This window comes from Lithobates pipiens, unplaced genomic scaffold (assembly GCF_037356315.1).
Source record: "Lithobates pipiens isolate NorthernLeopardFrog02 unplaced genomic scaffold, aLitPip1_a1.2 Scaffold_16, whole genome shotgun sequence".
NCBI classification, from domain to species: Eukaryota; Metazoa; Chordata; class Amphibia; order Anura; family Ranidae; genus Lithobates; species Lithobates pipiens.
Window position 1 is genome coordinate 634,864,589 of NW_027507748.1, and position 21,390 is coordinate 634,885,978.

The window sequence follows — 21,390 nt, forward strand, 5'->3', positions numbered from 1 at the left end:
ACAGTTCCAGTAGAAGGACATGAAGACTAAAAGGAATGTGGAATATAGACAGACTTTACCTGTGGACCTTTATTCATCTGAATAGAGGGCGAGGATGATGTCCTTTCCCATCTTCTCTGTGTTAACTCCTCTGACAGTCGTCGATTGAACTAAATACAAGACCAATAGTACATGTTAATGCCCCCGACTCTGAGACTAATGATTCTATTGACAGACACTGCTAACAAAGGGAGAAAATCGATATTTCTACTTCTGTTAGAAACTTCTGATCAATGAATAAGAGAGATATAGTTTTGTCAATGGCTAAAAAAAAGCTTTCTTTTGGTGGTATTTAATAACCTCCGGGGGTTTTTTTTGCGCTACAAATAAAAAAAGTTAGAAAATTTTGCAAACTTTTTTCTTCAAAAATGTTGGTCAAATTTTATACTGCTACATATCTTTGGTAAAATTAACCAAAATCAGTGTATATTATTTGGTCTTTGTGAAGGTTAGAGTCTACAAGCTATGGTGCCAATCACTGAAAATTGATCATACCTGATGTACTGGTGGCTTATCTCATTTCTTGAGACACTAAGGCTATTTTCACATTGGGGCTGCCGAGCGTTAACGCTAAAGCGATGCTGGTTTTAGTGGAGCTTGTTCGGCCGCTAGCGGAGTGCTTTTAACCCCCGCTAGGAGGGGGTTAAAGGCTCACGTTTTACGGTGCTTCCGAATCGCTTTTCAGGCGTTCATTTCAACGGGTAGGGCATACAGCGATCCCAAACCGCCCCAAAGAACGCCCTGCAAGCGCACCACCCCAGTGTGATAAGTCTCACTGAAATGAATGGGAGGCAGTTTTCAGATGTTATTTAGAGGCTAAAATGCCTGAAAACCGCCTCAGTGTGAAGTCAGCCTAACAAGCCAGGAAAGTACAAATGCCCCCCAAAGGAAAGGCAGTCCAAGGTATTTAGTAAAGGGCATGGTCAGTTTATTCATGTTTTCTTTTTTTCCCACAATTCTTTGCAAAATGAAGATATTTATTTTCACAAAATTGTAATATTAACAGGTTATTTCTCTCATGTGGCATTTGCATACTTACAACTACACCCCAAAAAACATTCTGCTACTCCTCCCAAGTATGGAGATACCACGTGTCAGACTTTTACATAGCCTGGCCACATACAGAGGCCCAATATGCAGGGGACACCGTCAGGTGTTCTACGGATATAAATTACACATCTATTTCCTGACAACCTATATCACATTTGAAGGCCCTGGAGCACCAGGACAATGGAAAAGCCCACAAAATGACCCAATTTTGGAAAGAAAACACCCCAATGTATATTCTAGGAGGCATAATGAGTCTTTTGAACCTGTCATTTTTTTTCCCAAAAGTTTTTGAAAAATATGGAAAGAAAATGAAAACAAAACGCATTTTTCTATGGCACTGATGGGCGATAATGAGGATCCAGTTATAGGGTGGCACAGATGAGCACTTACTGATGTAGCACAGATGAGGCACAGATGGGGCACTTGGAATAGAAAAAAAAAAACTCACGTAGCCTCACACTGCAGCTTCTCCCTCCTCTCCCTTACGCGATCCATGTGAGGAGTGGAGAGAACTGGACATGGCGCCGGTTTGTTGACAGTGATCGCTCCATGATTGGACACTGAAATTGTACTTTTAATCTCAGACCCAATATCATTTATAAAGATATTAAAAAGTAAGGGTCCCAGCACTGAACCTTGGGGTACACCACTCATAACCTTAGACCATTCAGAGTAAGAATCATTAACCACTACTCTCTGAATTCTGTCTTTTAGACAGTTTTCTATCCATTTACAAATTGATATTTCCAGGCCTGTAGACTTTACCTTACACATGAGCCGTGTGTGCGGAACTGTGTCAAACGCTTTTGTAAAATCCAAGTATATCACGTACACAGCCACCCCTCTGTCCAAGGTTTTACATACCTCTTCATTAAAAGAAATCAGATTTGTCTGACAACTTCTGTCTTTCATGAACCCATGCTGTCTGTTGCTTAAAAAATGTTTTCAGTAAGAACTCATCTATGTGGTCTTTTATTAAACTCTCCAGTATCTTCCCAACTATAGAAGTTAAACTAACAGGTCTATACTTGGTAAAGCCTTTGATCTCTTTTTAAATATGGGCACCACATTGGCCCTGTGCCAATCCAGTGGTAGCATTCCGGTCATTAACAAGTCCCTGAAACAACGGCTTTGAAATGACAGAGCTCAATTCTTTTAGGATCCATGGGTGGATGCCATCTGGTCCAGGTGCTTTATCCACCTTTATTCTGTCTAAATATTTCTGGACCATATCACCTTTGAGCCATTGTGGATCCTTTGGGGCTGTGTCAATACCATTATAGCCACAAGCTTCCCCAAGTTCCTTTGTATACATTTCTACAGCTTGTCTGAGCTTTCAGAAAGCAAGGGACAAGGAGCTGAAATTACACTCTGCACACCTCAGTGGGGAAAGCTCTGAGAACTAATTGGAGGGGAGGGTGAGCCAAGAAGGAGAGCTTGGGGGGCAGGCCCAAGCTGTGCTCTGTGTATAAATGGACAATGTCTATTCACGGGAGCACGCTTGCTCAAGTCCCTCCCTAGCAAGAGGCTTGCTATTGGGGGCACTCGGCAGGGGGGAGGAGCCAGGACCGCCAGTGGGGGACCCAAAAAATAAAAATAAAAGAATCTGGGCTGTTTTGAGCAAAACCATTGCACAGAGCAAGTAAGTATAACATGTTTGTTATTTAAAGAGGAGCTGCACCGAAAAAAAAAATATTAAAAGCCAGCAGCTACTAATATTGCAGCTGCTGACTTTTAATAAAATCACACTTACCTGTCCCAGGGTCGAGCGATGTTGGCGGCAGGTGACGAGCGATCGCTCGTCTCGCTGCTGCCACCGCCGCCATCCTCTGTCAGGGAATCGGGAAGTGAAGCATGACGGCTTCACTGCCCGGTTCCCTACTGCGCATGCGCGAGTCGCGCTGCGCGTCTCTTATGGTCCCCGCTGTGTCTCTGGGAACTGTGTGTTTCCCAGAACACAACGGGGGGGCGGGGCGTCTGCGGGGGGTCTGCGGCCGTCTGGCCGGAAGTGGGTGCAGTTACCTGGATTATCCAGGTAACTGCACCCCCCTCCCCCCTGAAAGGTGCCGATTGTGGCACCGGAGGGGGGGAGGGATCAGATTAGCGGAACTTCCCCTTTAGGGTGAAGAACCGCTTTAAGAAAAAAAAAATACCTTTATAATCACTTTAACAAATTCAACAAAAGTCATATATGGCAAGCTAAACCTACTATAGTGAAACTAAATAAGGAAGAGAGAAATATGTAGATAACAATCAGAACATATAATAGATAGATACATAACGTAATATTTACCTCAATTTGACCATGTTCTCTAAATGAAAGCTTGACGTAAGAGTAGCGGCTAGTTTGGTAAGGTCCAGGTTCTTTGTTTGGAGAGGGTGGGTGGAGATGTACAACAATTTTGGCACTGCAAGCACAGATAACATACACATTTAATGAGGAACTCTGATAGGCACTATTGCCTTGAAAGCCCAAAGCCACAATTTTTATAATAAAATAATAATAATAAATAATAATAATAATATATAAACAGCACTTGTCAACATACTATTTGTAGACAATTTTCTAACACAGCTATACGTAATGAATATAAAGACGCTCTGTGTCCCGTGATGTCCTCCAAGAAAAGGATTTTACAAATGTATCAAAATTTCCATTATTTGCAGCAGAAACAGAGATAAAACTGTGCACAAATTCTAAATGGAGATCTGTAAAATCTTTGCCATTCAAAGTTGATGGAGGATGGAAGAGCAATGAAGACACCGTTGGACAGCAGAATTGTCAGTGTGGGGAGAGGATGCTATTAGATGCATTTGCAGATTTAGATTTGACCGATGAATATCCGTAACATCCTCGGTCATCTCTATTGTATACGAAACCAGAAGCGACGGGTAGTTTGTCACTTACAATTTCTGTAGAATGTAAACAAGTCATTTTTGACTTGTAAAAAGCATCTAATCAAACCAATCTTTCAGCTAGCAACTGGCTTTCTCATGAACGCAGTTCGAGTGGCTAATTAGCTGCTGAATTGCTTTCCGGAACAACGGGAGGGTTCGTACCTTCCTCCCGCCATTCCCCGGTGTTTCTCAGGCTTACAGTTTTACATGCGTGCCCAAGAAACTATCTAATGGGTCACAGGGCTAGCCATAGAGGTTACCAGAACGTCTCTCATCCCCTCTATGGTCTTGAAGAACCAGTGATATCATGATGTCACTTCCGGTCTAGGACTGAAGCAAAGTTGTTGTTTTTTTTTAAAGCAAAGGATTGTTTTTCTTTTTTTACTTTTGCTTTTAAATGTAAAGGGGAGATCTGGGGTCGGGTCTTATTGACCCCAGATCTCTCCATAAAGAGGACCTGTTACCCCTTATTTATTTTACAAGATATATTTACATGCCTTGAAAAAGGAATAAAAGTGCTAAAAAAATAAATAAACTAAAAAAGGGACAGTGTAAAAATAAAATATCTAAGTAAAAAAAAAAAAAAAAATCTAAAGCATCCCCATTCCTCTGTGTGTCGCTCGCAAAAGCAAATGCACACGCAAGTTGTATATGCATAAACGGTGATCACACCACAGGTGAGGTATCGCTATGAATTTTAGAGCGAGAGCAATAATTCTAGCCCAAGTCCTCCTGTGTAACTCTAAACAGGTAACCTGTAAGAAACGTTAAAGCGCAGTGTACGGAGATGTTTACTACTACAGCAATTGCAGTTAGCACATTCCGTTTCATGTCTCTATACAGGATATTCTACTTGCTAAAATAAGATCACTATTCTCAGCTAGTGTCCCTATATTTACATTATATGGTGGGCTCTCTGGGGACCAAGAGCTGAAATATTCACACGGAAACAGGCTGACGTGTGCCAGACACAGATAGGAGATAAATGAAGCCTTTGATAGTCTAAAAGCAGCACATGGAAAAATATAGATCATCAAACATGTAGCAACATATTGCCACTGTCATCAGCAAGAACAACTTGGGGAAGAGGAATATAACTTTTATATTGGAAAAAATAAAAGATTTATTTGTGATCATAAAAAAAAAAAAAAAAATCAATTAAAAAAAAACATTAGTTAAGGTTATGTGAATCGTGTTTATCTAACACACTATACACAAAGATGGAAGTTTAGCCAAACTGAACTTCATGTGTACAAATAGCTGAAAGGTCGTTTCTTGTTGCCACCACAATGGCATTTTCACTTTTCTATTTCCAGTGCAATATGGAGACACAACCAGGGCCATCTTCAAGGCAGGGCAAAAGGGGCAGCTGCCCTAGGCCCTGTCATTGTTGTGGGGCCCAAAGCAGCTGCCTCATACTTGCCAACTATCCCAGTTTACATTCCCTTGTCCCTTGAGGTTTTAGTCCTGTTGTTGTATACAGACGACTCACCTGTAGACCCTGTGTTTACATGTAAATAACCAGCATTCATATGTAAATAGCAGTGACATGCATATGTAAATAGCTGAGGCCAACGGCATTGATATGTAAATAAGGCAGCATTCATATGTATATCATGCCCCTTGCAGTGAGGAGATGATGTGCTGTAACCTACAGCAACCAGTGAGCAGAATTACTGTACAGTAATCTCTAGCAGCCAATCAACAAGCCGAAATCATGTGCTGCAACCTCTAGCAACTAACCAGTGAGCCTTAAGGAGTGCTGTAACCTCTAGCAACCAGTCAGTAAGCAGTAATGATATGCTGTAACCTCTGGCAACCAATCGCAGCCTGATCAGATACAGTAAACTGATTTTAAGTCTAGCTGCTATTTATTGTATGTCTCAGAGAAGGTGGAGAGCAAAATTGCATGGGGGAGGGGGGCCCTAAGCAAATTTTTGCCCAGGGCCCAATCAATATTAAAGACGGCCCTGGACACAACAAGAATGTTTCCTCCATCTAAGTCTCAAACAAGTAGGCAGATGTATTTAAAAGGATTTTTGTGTTTACCATCTCCATGCTTTCTTATGTGGAGGAAAGAGGTTTAAGGATTTGGGAGGTGGGGGGTGCCAGACTTTGAGAGAGGGCTGGAAGCCAAGCTTTGGGTGTCTCCAGATATTGGAATCGAACTACCAGAGAACCGAAAGTGTTTCTTGACAGTCAGAGAGGGAGATAACTTAGCAGGCTGCTCCCTAGGTTTTGTCTTGCCACCAGTAACATCCCTAATGATGTTACCAAGAGCTGGTCTGGAGAGACAATGCAATTAGAAGGCCATGTGGATCAAGTACTTCTTACACAATGGTTCTACCAACCCAGCACATTGTGGCCAAACTGTCCTACACATATGCACTGACATGAGGCACATGCAAGAGCTGAGAAAGGAGGCTTCCAGCAAACTGGCACAGCTAATACTTCATCCATCTGCTCCAAAAATTCAATAAGCCACAGTGGCTAGATCTCTAAGAGATTTAGACCACTGAGACATGGTTTGACAAAGCAAAGTCACAGCAGGACCCACCAGCAAAAAAAGGCTTCCAACTGCTTATTGGGTGGATCCTTTATAGGAAGGGGACTCCTCCACCGATATAGTGAGCACCTTGTTTACGCAAGACACAGCTCGATCCACAGTAGGAAAGAACCATTTCTGAACAAAAACTCTTAGGCCATGTGGATCAAGTGCTTCTTGCACAAAGGTTCTGCAACCCAGCACTTTGGTCAAAAAATCTTACACATATGCACTGACATGAGGCCCATGGGAGGGATGAGATGGGAGGCTTCCAGCAAACTGTCACATCTAACATTTCATACGTCTGCTCCATACATTCAATAAACAGGGGATAAACCACAGTGGCTAGACATCTCAAGAGATGTGGACCAGTCAGACATGGTTTGACAAAAGCGAAGTGACAGCAGGATCCACCACCAAGAAAGGGCTTCCAACTGCTTATCAGATGGATCCTTATGTTACCATTTGGATAAGTAGCTATGTGTGAACAGCAGCACCACCTGTCATTATTTCTTAAAATCGGACAGCAGCCGCTGGTCCCACACGTGTGTGCAAGCAGCGTTTACAGCCGCAGGCAAGAATCCACTGATTTGTGCTGGGAGGCGTCTGAATGTAGCCTTAATTTCTCACAACTGAGCGCAAAAAAGGACATGTGATATCCCATTTTCCAAAGGTTGAAAGGAGTCACCATAGTCAATCCAATGCATCATTGTGTGATCTTCAACAGTATCTCTGATCCCTGCCACTATACTAATAAGCTATACTTACCGATATACTTACAAACACTTGTGGATCAGTAATGGTAATACTCAGTCAGGTTACCAAACTCAAAATCTGACTAGTAGAGTGCCAAATGTGACCCTGCCTAATCACACATATACCCGGATTTACTAAATGAGTCAAATACGTTGACCTTCAAAGTGAATTCTCCCTTTACAAAGGGATTTTTCACATAGTGAATAAGGTGAAACAGAGTAAAGTTAACTTTACAAAAGTATACCCAATCATAAACAAGGAAAAAAAAAAAAAAAGGATATTTGCTTACACATGATTGGATGATTAAAAAATTGGCACAACTTCATTTCATTCTCTAAGCTTGGCGGAGAAAAAAAATTCACTTTGAAAGTAAACATGCTCTATTCCTTTAGTAAATTATCCACATTACTGCAAAATATAAAATGCAATGAACATGAAACACCTACCTTTTTCCAATGCCTCCTGCCTGCTCTTCTGTGAACACAATTTGGGAAAGAGGAATTGCAATGCAGAATTCCTACAAAAGGGAAAATAATACATTAATTTACTAAGTACCAACGTCAATTACCATTTTGCACATGGCACTTAACTGTCCACAAGGACTACTATAATCTGTTAGCTTGAGTTGTTCAGGCGTGGTTTTAAAGCTGCATGCAGAGTGCAGGTTTTTGAGCCTTTGTAACACCCCAATATCTTGAGATTTAAAACATCAAAAGTTTACCACAACTCCCTCCTCCCTGCGACTCCGATATTCCACAGCATGCACAAAATGCACTGCTAAGGTGGCCACACACATAGGAAATCATCATACAATCAATTCAATGCAACTAAAATTACTGAAATGAATAAAAATCTCAACACAAGTCCCTCCATTCGATTGATTTGGTTAGTTCTCAATCTGTGGCGACTGGCTCTGGCAGAATTTTGTTGATTTCTTCCGACTGATTGAATATCTGCATGTGTCCGAAGAACTGATTGTAACTCAGATTGATTAAGTGATTGTTTTACATAGACCATTTATACGATAGATCTTATTTTTGCCTGATATTTTCAGCCCCTCGCAAAATGCAAAACAATGGTGTGCAACACTTTTTTGTGATCATTTTGGACCTAAATCACATATCACTATGTGTAGGACTATATTTTAATTGGCTATATGCTTCCATGTATTGATTGCATTCTTTGCAAGAGCACTCTGAGTTGATGACTTTAAACTTACTGACATGTATTGAGGCTGTCACATCCCTTTTTGCCCAAATAACATTTACCAGCAGTCTAGGGGAGCCTTTCTATACAGATTGTTTTTAATATATTGGCGCTTTTCTGAGCCCCATACAGGGAGGGAAAAACATTTGATCCCCTGCTGATTTTGTATGTTTGCCCACTGACAAAGAAAGGATCAGTCTATCATTTTAATGGTTAGTTTATTTTAACAGTGAGAGACAGAATAACAATAAAAATATCCGGAATTTTTTATTTTTTAAATTGATTTGCATTTTAACCACTTGACCACTGGGGGTGCGCGAGAGCGGAATTCTGGGGGGGACGTCATATGACGGCCTCTCAGAGTTAAGAAACCGCCCTGTAGCCGTAATTCGGCTATGGGGTGGTTGTTAAGTGGTTAATGAGTGAAATAAGTATTTGATCCCCTATCAATCAGCAAGATTTCTGGCTCCCAGGTGTCTTCTATACAGGTAAAGAGCTGGGATTATGAGCACTCTCTTAAAGGGAGTGCTCCTAATCTCAGCTTGTTACCTGTATAGAAGACACCTGTCCACAGAAGCAATAAATCTATCAGATTCCAATCTCTCCACCATGGCCAAAATCAAAGAGCTGTCCAAGGATGTCCGGGACAAGATTGAAGACCTACAGAAAGGCTGGAATGGGCTACAAAACCAATCACCAGGCAGCTTGGGGAGAGGTAGCAACAGTTTTTGTGATTATTCGCAAATGGAGGAAACACCATATAACTGTCAATCTCCCTTGGTCTGGGGCTCCATGCAAGATCTCCCCTCGTGAAGTTTCAATGATTGTGGGAGTGGTGAGGAATCAGCCACAACTACACGATCTCAAGGCATAGTCACAGAAAACAAATGGTAACACACTACGCCATGAAGGAATGGAGTCCTGCAGCGCCCGCAAGGTCCCGTTGCTCAAGAAAGCACATGTACAGGCCTGTCTGAAGATTGCTAATGAACATCTGAATTATTCAGAGGAGAACTGAGTGAAAGTGTTCTGGTCATATGAGACCAAAATTGAGCTCTTTGGCATCAACTCAACTCGCCGTGTTTGGAGGAGGAATGCTGCCTATGACCCCAAGAACACCATCCCCACCGTCAAACATGGAAGTGGAACATTATGCTTTGGGGGTGTTTTTCTGCTAAGGGGACAGGACACTGCATCAAAGGGACAATGGATGGGGCAATGTAGCATCAAATCTTGCGTGAAAACCTCCTTCCCTCAGCCATGGCATTGAAAATGAGGTGTGGATCTGTATTCCAGCATGACAATGACCCAAAACATATGGCCAAGGCAACAAAGGAGTGGCTCAAGAAGAAGCACATTAAGGTCCTGGAGTGGCCTAGCCAGTCTCCAGACCTTAATGCCATAAAAAATATGTGGAGGGAGCTGAAGGATTTAGTTACCAAACGTCAGCCTCGAAAATGTAATGACTTGGAGAGGATCTGTAAAGAGGAGTGGGACAAAATCCCTCCTGACATGTGTGCAAACCTGGTGGCCAACTACAAGAAACGTCTCAACTCTGCAATTGCCACTAAGGCTGGGTTCACACCGCCGCGGCAGCGAGAACCGGATGTGATTCGCACCGCCCTGCAGTGCAAATCACATCCGATCTCTGTGCGATGCGAGTTCAGCCATACAGATAGTATGGCTAAATTCGCATCGCACCCGCCGCAAACTCGCACGGGACCCGTTTTTTGGTCCGCAGCAGAATCGGATCGCATGGGTGTTCACACCATGCGATCCGATTCCTGTCCGAGTTTGCAGATCGCACTGCGATATGCGGACTGATCTGGGGGTGTCATTAACATTTCACTGACACTCCCAGCAGTCCGCATAGGGCATTGTGAACTGCCGGCAGGAGGCATGCAATGCGGGAAAAAGCAGCGGATTCGCGGCGTTCCCGCATCGCTCCGATGTGAACCTAGCCTAAGTATTAAGTCATGTTATGCAAAGGGGTCAAATGTAATTTATGGGAACAGCTCAATCTCGTTATTTGCAGATGATACTAAGCTAAGCAGGGCAAAAATTTCTCCGCAGCATGTGGAAGGTTTAGAAGGTCTAAACAAATTAATGGGATGGGCAACTACATGGCAAATGAAGTTTAATGTAGAAAAATGTAAAATAATGCATTTGGGTGGCAAAAATATGAATGCAATCTACTCATTAGGAGGAGAATCTCTGGGGGAATCTAGGATGGAAAAGGACCGGGGGGTCCTAGTAGATGACAAGCTGAGCAATGTCATGCAATGTCAAGCTGCTGCAAGCAAAGCCAACAGAATATTGGCATGCATTAATAAGGGGAATAATTCCAGAGATAAAACGATAATTCTCCTGCTCTAAAAGACTCTGGTCCAGCTGCACCTGGAGTATGCCATCTAGTTCTGGGCACCAGTCCTCAGGAAGGATGTGCTGGAACTGGAGAGTCCATAGAAGGGTGACAAAGCTAATAAAGGGACTGGAGGACCTTAGTGAAGAAAGGTTACAAGCACTGAACTTATTCTCTCAGGAGAGGAGAGTCTTGAGAGAGGATATGATTTCAATGTACAAATACCTTACTGGTGACTCCACAATAGGGATAAAAAATTTCCGCAAAAGGGAAATTAAAAAGACGCGCAACCATTCACTATAGTTAGAAGAGATGCAGTTTAACCTTAAACTGCATAGAGGGTTCTTTACAATAAGAGCAGTAAGAATGTGGAATTCCCTTCCACAGGTGGGTCTCAGCGGGAGCATCCATAATTTCAAAAAACTATTAGATAAGCACCTGAACGACCACAACATACAGGGATATACAATTTAATACTGACATATGAATCACACACAGGTTGGACTTGATGGACTTGTGTCTTTTTTCAACCTCGCCTATTATGTAATAACTATTTCATTTGTTAAAATGCAAATCAATTCATAACTATTTTGAAATGCGTTTTTCTGGATGATTTTTGTTGTTATTGTGTCTCTCGCTGTTAAAATAAACCTACCATTAAAATTATAGACTGATCACTTCTTTCTCAGTGGGCAAACATACAAAATCAGTAGGGGATCAAATACTTGTTTCCCTCAATGTATATAGTACAAACCTTCAATAAAAATGAATGGGAATTATGGGAGTGCAGAGTACATGTTCAAAAGATTTCATCAGGCTGCTCTTTGGCCTCATCGACAATATTTTGCTTGATCAGAGACATGTAGTACAAGACTGGCAAGAGACACTTCAATATAATGTTACTGCAACCTAGGTGAAGTTATACTTTAGGCCAGATGGCTGAAACGCGTTGGTGTTTTTATTAACTGTACCACCCTTTTTGGAAATAAAGGATAAACATTTTTGCTGACATATCGGAGTATCGGCTTTTCCTGTGATATGACACTTTAAGAAAGGGCTTAGTAGACTTGTGGCCAATAATACAGACAAATGGTCTTTCATACATATAATTGCTTTAAAAAAAAAAAAAAAGTAAACCATTTCTAACCCCTAGAAATATATAGTATACATGTGGCAGCACAATAATATGGAAATTATGCTATCATATACCGGAAATGTCTGCTTACTGGGTTTATCGACTCAATTATCTTATGATACAAAAACAGGAATTCAAAAAAATAAAAAATAAATATTATTATTATTATTATTATTAATATTTTACGGAATCCAGAGGGGAAAAAAATAAACAATCAGCCCCTCAGACAGCTTTTTCTGGCCATGTTCATAACATTCTGATAATTCAACTAAAATGTTAGGAGACTATTATCTCATCCCTATGGGTAGCTTTATTAAAAAAAAAAAAAAAAAATTTTTTTTTAAAAATGTCAGGTACATTCTGCAGAGTCCAATGAGATGTGAAAACTACAGTCATGTGGCTATAAAAGAGACCCTTGTGTTAAAGCTGTGTAAATTGAGAATACTGTGTTGAGTTTGTGTTCTGGATATTTTTTTGATTTAAAAAACATATGAGGCAAAAAAGAAAAATTGTCTGGAAATGGGCATCCCTGGCACTCAAGTCGCAAAGCTAACATACCAAGAATAAGTATTCCTATTTTTTATTTTTTTTAAAGTGACAGTTATTTTTATTTTAGTGTAATGAAATCTACTACTTGTGGTCAGGTGGCTGAAAATAGCCTTAGGCTGATGGTAAAGTTTTGTGAATTGCGTCCTATGAAAGAAGAGCTTAAAGCGGTAATAAAATACACCTGCCTGCCTGTTCTCAGTGGTCTCCAGTATGTAAACTGAGCTGCACATGTGCAGTTCACCTTACAGCACCGGACTGGCCTGATTCCTGTATGCCGGGATGATTAACTTCTAAGCATGCTCAGGTGTGATGTCATCCTGCGATAGCCAATGAAGATGGCCTAAGACTGGAACACAGAGAAAGACGCTGGTGTACCATCACATAGTGTCCCCCATCGGATAGTGTCCTCTGTGTACTGCCCATGCGCAGTACACAGGACACACAGATTCCAAAAATCGCGGAAGATGAACGGCACCTGCGCCGTGAGTCAAGGTTCTAGCCCCACCATCCAAGTGGACATAGAGTCAGAATAAAAAGAGCCGAGCGCAGCGAGGCCATGCCCGAATCATGGCGAGCGAAGCATGGCAAGCGAAGCGTGGCGAGCAAAGCCTGCGAGGGGCTCTCTAATATGTGCAGCCCTATGTCCACTTGGATGGTGGGGCTAGCACCTTGACTTACAGGGCAGGCGCCATTCATCTTCGGAGATTTTCCGAATCTCCTGCTCCGTGCTGCGCCTGCGCAGTACGGGGCGGACACTTCTAGATGGCCGGACGCTATATGGCAGAACACCGGCATGTGACAAGGCTGGTTGCAGGAAAGGTAAGCATAGCTCCCTTTAGTTCCGCTAAAAACTAAAGGCATTTTTTTTTTCATTTTTGTTTGAGTGGAAGCTCTAGATAGATAGCTTCATTTTTGCCATCTTTGTGACATTAAAGTGTAACTAAAGGCAAAACTTTTTTTTCAGTTTTGGATAGAGAGGAGGGATTAGAACACCTGTCAGATTTTATTGCTGTCTGAGCCCCCTTTAGTGAGATTCACCCTCTCTAGTCCTGTTTACCATTATCATCAAAAGTGAAAGTAAAGAAAATCCCAAATTTTGAGTTGTCCCCAGAAAAGTAGTAGTGGGAATCTTCCAGTGGGGACACTAGTTGTGGTGACCTGGTGGTCCCCAAGGGATTCCCTTAATTTGCAGGGATTTCTTCTCACTTCCTGTTTTGGCTATAGGACAGGAAGTGAAAGGAAGTCTCCCCAATGAGACAGAGATGGCAAAAAAATAAAAAATAATCCTCCCTTGCTCTAAAATAAAAAAATAAAAAATGTTGTCTATAATTCTACTTTAAACATGTTTCGAGGTAATGATGTGCTGGTGTGATTTAATGCTCTAACCAACATCTATTCTTCTGGATGGTACACTGATAAGCCGTATTCACCAACGCTTTGTACAGCAAATGCGCATATTCTTGGGAAAGAGATCTACTGAGGGTTTCTTCAAACTACGGCCCTCTTGTTGTTCAGGAACTACATTTCCCATCATGCCTAGCCATGTCAGTGAATGTCTTTTACAGAGTCTCATGGGATGTGTAGTTCTACAATAGCTGAAGGGCCGTAGTTTGGAGATCTGGTCTGAATATACACCCTATGTATGGGTATAAGGTAATAGATGGAAATGGTATTTTGTATTATATTATAAGCACTGATAAAGCGTTGAGTATGAATACATTTAGCATTGCGTCAATTACTTAAAATCCTGGAGTAAACTACTTACATGATTTTTCTGGTCCCTCCATACAAGTCTATGAGTTGTCAGAAGTAGGGCGCCTGCGTCAAACTTGCACTGGTAGAAAATGAAAAATAAGTGTTATTATAATGGAGTTCATGGAGAAAACATGAAAAAAAAATGTAAAACCGTAAAACAAAACCAAAATAAGAAATCTACAAGAAGCAGCATAAAGTGTGAGCTTCTGTTGCTGTACAGATCTGGACTCAGAGATGCCTGGGGTCTCCAAGCAGTGATGTACAATTAGATTAGTCAGGTATTTCCATTGACCCAGTGGGCAAATAACTGACTTGATTCCCCCATCCCCACATTCAATCAGTGGTGCTAATCGAGCCGGGAAAATATGACAAAGCAGTTGTACAGAAGCGACTCAGTAAATCAACCTCTGTAGGATCTCCCTGCCCCATTCATGGTTCGGAATTAGGCTGTTTCAGTGGGGAATGTCAATCCATGTATGGCCAGCTTTAGTTTCTATTTCCATGTGAACAGACCTACCCCTCCGCCTCCTGTAAAAATCGCCAGGGCTACATTATCCACTTCATCCCCGGATCATTTTGCTGGTCAAAGACCAGACCACTTTTTGCGATTCGGCACTGCGTCGCTTTAACTGACAATTGCGCGGTCGTGCGACGTGGCTCCCAAACAAAATTGACGTCCTTTTTTTTCCACAAATAGAGCTTTCTTTTAGTGGTATTTGATCACCCCTGCGGTTTTTATTTTTTGCGCTATAAACAAAAATAGAGCAACAATTTTGAAAAAAAAAACGCATTATTTTTTACTTTTTGTTATAATAAATATCCCCCAAAAATATATAAAAAAAAAAATTTTCCCTCAGTTTAGGCCGATACGTATTCTTCTACATATTTTTGTTAAAAAAATAAATAAATAAATAAAAAAAATCGCAATAAGCGATTATTGATTGGTTTGCACAAAAGTTATAGCGTTTACAAAATAGGGGATAGTTTTATGGCATTTCTATTAATAATTTTTTTTTTTACTAGTAATGGCGGTGATCAGCATTTTTTATTGCGACTGCGACATGATGGCGGACACATCGGACATTTTTGAGACCATTGTCATTTATACAGCAATCACTGCTATATAAATGCAGTGATTCCTGTGTAAATGACACTGGCAGTGAAGGAGTTAACCAGTGGGTGGCAGTGTAGGGGTTAAGTGTTTCTAGGGGTGTGTTACTAACTGTGGGGGGCAGGGCTTTCATTTAGTGAACACTAATCTCTGCTCCAATCACATGGAGCAGAGATCAGCGTCACTAGTTGCTAGGCAGAACGGGGAAATGCTGTTTACAACTGCATTTCTCCGCCGCGGGTATGCCCGCAGCGATCGAGTCCACGGGACCCGCGTCCGGACTCACGGGGGGTCCCGACCGCACGCGAGCGTGCCGCCGATGGCGCGCTCGCGATGGCAGGGCGGCAAATTTAAAAGGACATACAAGTACACCCATTTGCCTGCCCCTGCCATTCTGCCGACGAACATCGGCGTGCGCCGATCGGGAACCGGTTAAATGGCATCGTTGACATCCGGGTAAGCCGGAAGTGGTGTCCTGTCATCGCTTCCGGGTTACTATAACAAACAGCTGATCAAAGCGGAATCCAGCTTTGCTTGGCTGTCCAGCGGCTGGTCGCTTGGGTCTCCTGGTGGGAGGAATACATCCGCTCCAGCCGCTTGTTATGGCAATCAAGCCACTAGTTAGGCGCTCCGATTGTTATTACAAGAGAGCCAACTGCTTGCTCAAAAAAACGATACCGGGATGATGCCTGCAGCCATCATCCTAGTATATACATCTGAAATTCTGGCGACCAGACTCACGGGGGTCCCGCCGGCGGCGCCGCTCGCAATGGCAGGGCGGCAAATTAAAAGGGACGTACAGGTATGCCCATTTGCCTGCCCGTGCCATTCTGCCGACGTCCATCGGCGTGCGCTGGTCGGGAAATGGTTAAACCAATTATTTTTATGTTGAATGTTTAGGATATGCAAACATTGACTTTAAGAAAGTCATTATTAGCATATTGTTAGTTCTACCCCCACAAAATATTTCAGTGATACGTAAATAGACTTCTCACTCTGGCTTCTCATACATTTATATAAATCTCCCTGAAGAATGAGTTTTAATAGCTACTCCTCTCCTCCATAGCTGTTCTCTTCAGGCCCACATGAGGTTTCAATTTGAGAGGGACAGTCTGAAAGCAAACAGTATCTGCTGTGCACTCTCTTTAAAAAAACTCACAGCGCTCTTTGAGACCAATATCATGAGTGCACCCTCCCCTGTCCCAACCTCCATTCCCACCATGAAGGTTATTCTTCTTGGTGCCACAATAGATCTCAATCCTTCAACTAAAGTGAAACCTTCCCACAGGAGAGTGGAGGTGGCATTGGTGGTTTCAAGAGCACTCCAAAGACAGTTTTACGAGGACTCACTTTTTATTAGTACCTTTTCTTTAGTAACCCTCCTTCCTGTTATGGTTCCACTTATGATAAACATAAAACAAACTATAGACTGTTAATTAGCAAACTTCACTTGGCCCAACTGCATCTAGTTTTTAATAGAGATATTCAAACCCTGCCAAGTTTGTATTGCTGCATGTGTATCCACCATTAGGCAGTGTCACTCTTTCTAATTGTTTTGGTGACCACTGTCACTGGTATAGCATATGATGGGAAATCCAAAATATTACAGTTGTCACCAGAACGAAAGTTCAGGAGAACTCTTCCAATGAGGACATGTCTCTGAGACAAGAAGTGAAGGTAATAAGACTTAAACAGCAAAAAAGAAGAAAAAACAGGGAGGTGTGCACCCTTCCCTACTCTATCCTAAACTAAAATAAAAGTTTTGCCCATACATATACTTTATTAGGAAACCAGACATCACAGGCTCACAGGTATACATTAGGGTTGCACTGATACAGTTTTTTTTACCGGTGAGTAAGAGTACCAATACTTGTAAAGAAGTACTCCCTGATACTGATTGCCGTTACCGTGCGGTTTGAGTTCATACAAAATGTATGGGCTCAAATCGCACTGCAAAGAATCGCATACGATTTGAACAGGAATGCAGTGAGAGTCCTGTCCAAATCGCATGCGATTTACTGCACCGCTATTGTGTGAACCAAGTCTGAAGTCACTATGACAAGCCTGGGTTCACACAAGAGCAGTGCAGGAAACTGCATGTGATTCAGACAGGACTCTCTCCGCATTCCTGTTCAAATTGCATGCGGCTCTGTGCAGGTGACTTCTGAAGGCAATTGATTCCACTAGATTTTAGTAAAATATTGAAACCCATTTATCATTTTCCTTCCACTTCACAATTATGTGCCACTTTTTTTGGGCTGGCCCAAGCTGGAATTGGGCTTTAACCACTTGCCGACCGCCATATAGCAATATGATATTGGCAAAGTGGTTCAGTTATGCAAACCAGGAGGTCATATGATGTAATCAGGATAACAAGGGGGCACGCAGTGTGGCGATCAGTGGTGCTGCGTGTCAGTCTGACACACTGCAACACTGATCTAGGTAAAGTCTCTGACGGAGACTCTTTACCACGTGATCAGCTGTATCCAATCACAGCTGATCACAATGTAAACAGGATGAGCCGTGTATTGGCTTTTCCTCACTCACGTCTGACAGACACGAGTATAGGAGAGCCAATCGGCTGCTCTCCTGACAGGGAGGGTCTGTGCTGATTGATTATCAGCGCAGCCCTCCTGAGGATGCCCACCCAGGACCACCAGGGATGGCCACTACTGATGACCACCAGGGATGTCAATCAGTGCCCATTACTAATGTCTGCCAGTGCCTCCTTATCAGTGATGCCCATCAGTGCCATCTATCAGTGTCCATCAGTGGCACATATCAGTGCCACCCATAATTACCCATCAGTGCCGCCTATGAGTACCCATCAGTGTCACATCATCAGTGCCCATCAGTGAAGGAGAAAACATACTTATTTATAAAATTTTATAACAGAAACAAAGAAAAACGTATTTTTTCCAACATTGTCTGTCTTTTTTTTTATATGTTTAGCAAAAAATAAAAATCCTAGAGGTGATCAAATACCACCAAAAGAAAGCTCTATTCATGGGAACAAAACGATAAGAATTTAGTTTAAGTACAGTGTAGTATGACCGCGCAATTGTCATTTAAACAACATCAGCGACAGTGCTGAAAGCTTAAAATTGCCTTGGGCAGGAAGGGGGGGAATGTGCCTGTTATTGAACTGGTTAACATTTGAATATTTCAAAGTCATTTTCTATTTTTTTTAATCTTTAGATTGCACTAAAATAATACTTGGAGATCCTGCCAAAAAAAGTATTTGTTTAAGTGCGTCCTATTATAGGGTGATAATGCTGCATCCTCTTCTTCCATTTCTTTTTCTAGGTTGTCACACATTCTTCTGAGAAAGAAGCCATTTAAAAACCATATGGACATGGAATATTGTTGTCACCATCAGGAAACTCATCCTGAGAAATGTCACGAAGCATGTTAGACAAGAAATGTCTGCAAAAAAGCTGCAGGGGATCAGTTACACTGAGATGCAAAATGGATAGAAAAACACATAAAACAATTATAACACTTCTTTTTATACATAGGGCTTTAGAAACCAAATGCCATTTTATTAGGGCTTACTATAAAACTGCCACTGTATTAGTCATTGGTAAAAAATGTTAATTGGTTTCCACCTATTGGCCATGCAGATGAACTACCTTTCCACCAAAATCCCATACTCCGGACCATACTGACACCTTGTGGTTAAGAAAAAAATATGTTTTTAGGAATTGAGCTTTCAGCCTGGTTAGGTTTGTTGCATTGAATGAAAGTCTTAGATGCATAAGCTCGTTATAAATTTGTAATATTACTAAGTAAAAAGCAAAATATTTGTATGTGGGACTCTCACCTTTCCCAGAATCTAACATGAAGCATCCCACAAACAAGGGACAGCGCTGAGGAGCATTCAAGCATCCCACCCACCAGTAACAATGCTGAGGAGCATTCAAGCATCCTATTCACACGTGACAGCGCTGAGGAGCATTCACACTTTCCACCCATATCTGACAGTGCCAAGGGGCATTCAAGCATCCTCCCTACAAGCGACAGCACCAAGGAGCATTCAAGCTTGCCACCCACATGTTACAGCACCGAAGAGCATGCAAGCTTCCCACAAACATGTGACAGCGCTCAGCAGCATTCTAGCTTGCCACCACATCTGAGAGCGCTAAGGAGCATTCAAGCATCCGCCCTACAAGCGACAGTGCGAAGGAGCACTTAAGCATCCCACTCACAAGTGAGATCGCTAAGGAGCATTCACACTTTCCACCCATATCTGACAGTGCCAAGGGGCAGTCAAGCATCCCACCCGCATGTGACAGTGCTGAAAAACATGCAAGCTTCCCAAAAACATGTGAGACAGTGCTGAGGAGCACGCAAGCATCCCACTCACATGTTGCAGCGCTGAGTAGCATTCAAGCAGCCCACTCACAAGGGACCACGCTGAGGAGCATTCAATCATCCCATTCACATGTTGCAGCTCTGAGTGGCATTCAAGCAGCCCACTCACAAGGGACAACGCTGAGGAGCACTCAAGCAGCCCACTCACAAGGGACAACGCTGAGGAGCACTCAAGCAGCCCACTCACAAGGGACAACGCTGAGGAGCACTCAAGCAGCCCACTCACAAGGGACAACGCTGAGGAGCACTCAAGCAGCCCATTCACATGTTGCAGCTCTGAGTGGCATTCAAGCACCCCACTCACAAGGGAAAACGCTGAGGAGCACTCAAGCAGCCCACTCACAAAGGACAACACTGAGGAGCACTCAAGCAGCCCACTCACAAGGGACAACACCGAGGAGCACTCAGGCATCTCACTCACATGTTGCAGCGCTGAGTGGCATTCAAGCACCCCACTCACAAGGGGCAACACTGAGGAGCACTCCAGCAGCCCACTCACAAGGGACAGCGCTGAGGAGCACTCCAGCAGCCCACTCACAAGGGACAGCGCTGAGGAGCACTCCAGCAGCCCACTCACAAGGGACAGCGCTGAGGAGCACTCCAGCAGCCCACTCACAAGGGACAACGCTGAGGAGCACTCCAGCAGCCCACTCACAAGGGACAACGCTGAGGAGCACTCCAGCAGCCCACTCACAAGGGACAACGCTGAGGAGCACTCCAGCAGCCCACTCACAAGGGACAACGCTGAGGAGCACTCCAGCAGCCCACTCACAAGGGACAACGCTGAGGAGCACTCCAGCAGCCCACTCACAAGGGACAACGCTGAGGAGCACTCCAGCAGCCCACTCACAAGGGACAACGCTGAGGAGCACTCAAGCAGCCCACTCACATGTTGCAGCGCTGAGCGGCATTCAAGCACCCTACTCACAAGGGACAGCGCTGAGGAGGACTCAAGTATCCCACTCACATATGACAGCTCTGAAGAGCATGCAAGCTTCCCACAAACATGTGATGGCGCTGAGCAGCATTCTAGCTTGCCACCCGCATCGAACAATGCTAAGGGGCATTTAAACATCCCATCCACTAGTGACAGCACTGAGGAGCATTCACACTTTCCACCCATATCTGACAGTGCCAAGGGGCATTCAAGCATCCCACTTACATGTGACAGCACTAAGGGGCATTCAAGCATCCCACCCACTAGTGACAGCGCTGAGGAGCATTCAAGCATCCCACTCACACGTGACAGCACTAAGGGAATTCAAGCATCCCACTCACATGTGAAAGTGCTGAGGCGCATTCAAGCATCTCACTCACATGTGACATGCAATAGGAATATGGTGCGATTCCTATCCGAAACACTAACATCCTTTACAGCCAAAGAAGCTGCCATTTTAGGCTTTTTAGCCTCTGTTTGATCTGCAGTTACCATGTTGCCATGTGATCAGCTAAGGCATCAGCCATTTAAAAATGGAACTAAACCCATTAATTTAAAAGTTTCCCAAAACAGTTAGGCCTCGGTCACACCATGGTACAGAGACATTCGTTTTTCTGCACCTATTCTGCAAGGGCACAAAAAAAACAATGGTTCTCTATGTGCCCTGATCACA

General features: G+C 43.0%; 1 protein-coding gene across 1 annotated transcript in view; it reads right to left on the reverse strand.

Moving 5' to 3' along the window:
- VPS36 (vacuolar protein sorting 36 homolog) overlaps positions 1 to 21,390 on the reverse strand; it is a 68,157-nt gene that overhangs the window by 36,136 nt on the left and 10,631 nt on the right. The window contains exons 2-5 of the mRNA XM_077484214.1: positions 14,306 to 14,374; positions 7,735 to 7,805; positions 3,383 to 3,497; positions 60 to 149 (exon numbers count right to left, since the gene is read on the reverse strand). Coding sequence (XP_077340340.1) covers positions 60 to 149; positions 3,383 to 3,497; positions 7,735 to 7,805; positions 14,306 to 14,374 — 345 coding nt within the window. The remainder of the gene's footprint in view (positions 1 to 59; positions 150 to 3,382; positions 3,498 to 7,734; positions 7,806 to 14,305; positions 14,375 to 21,390) is intronic.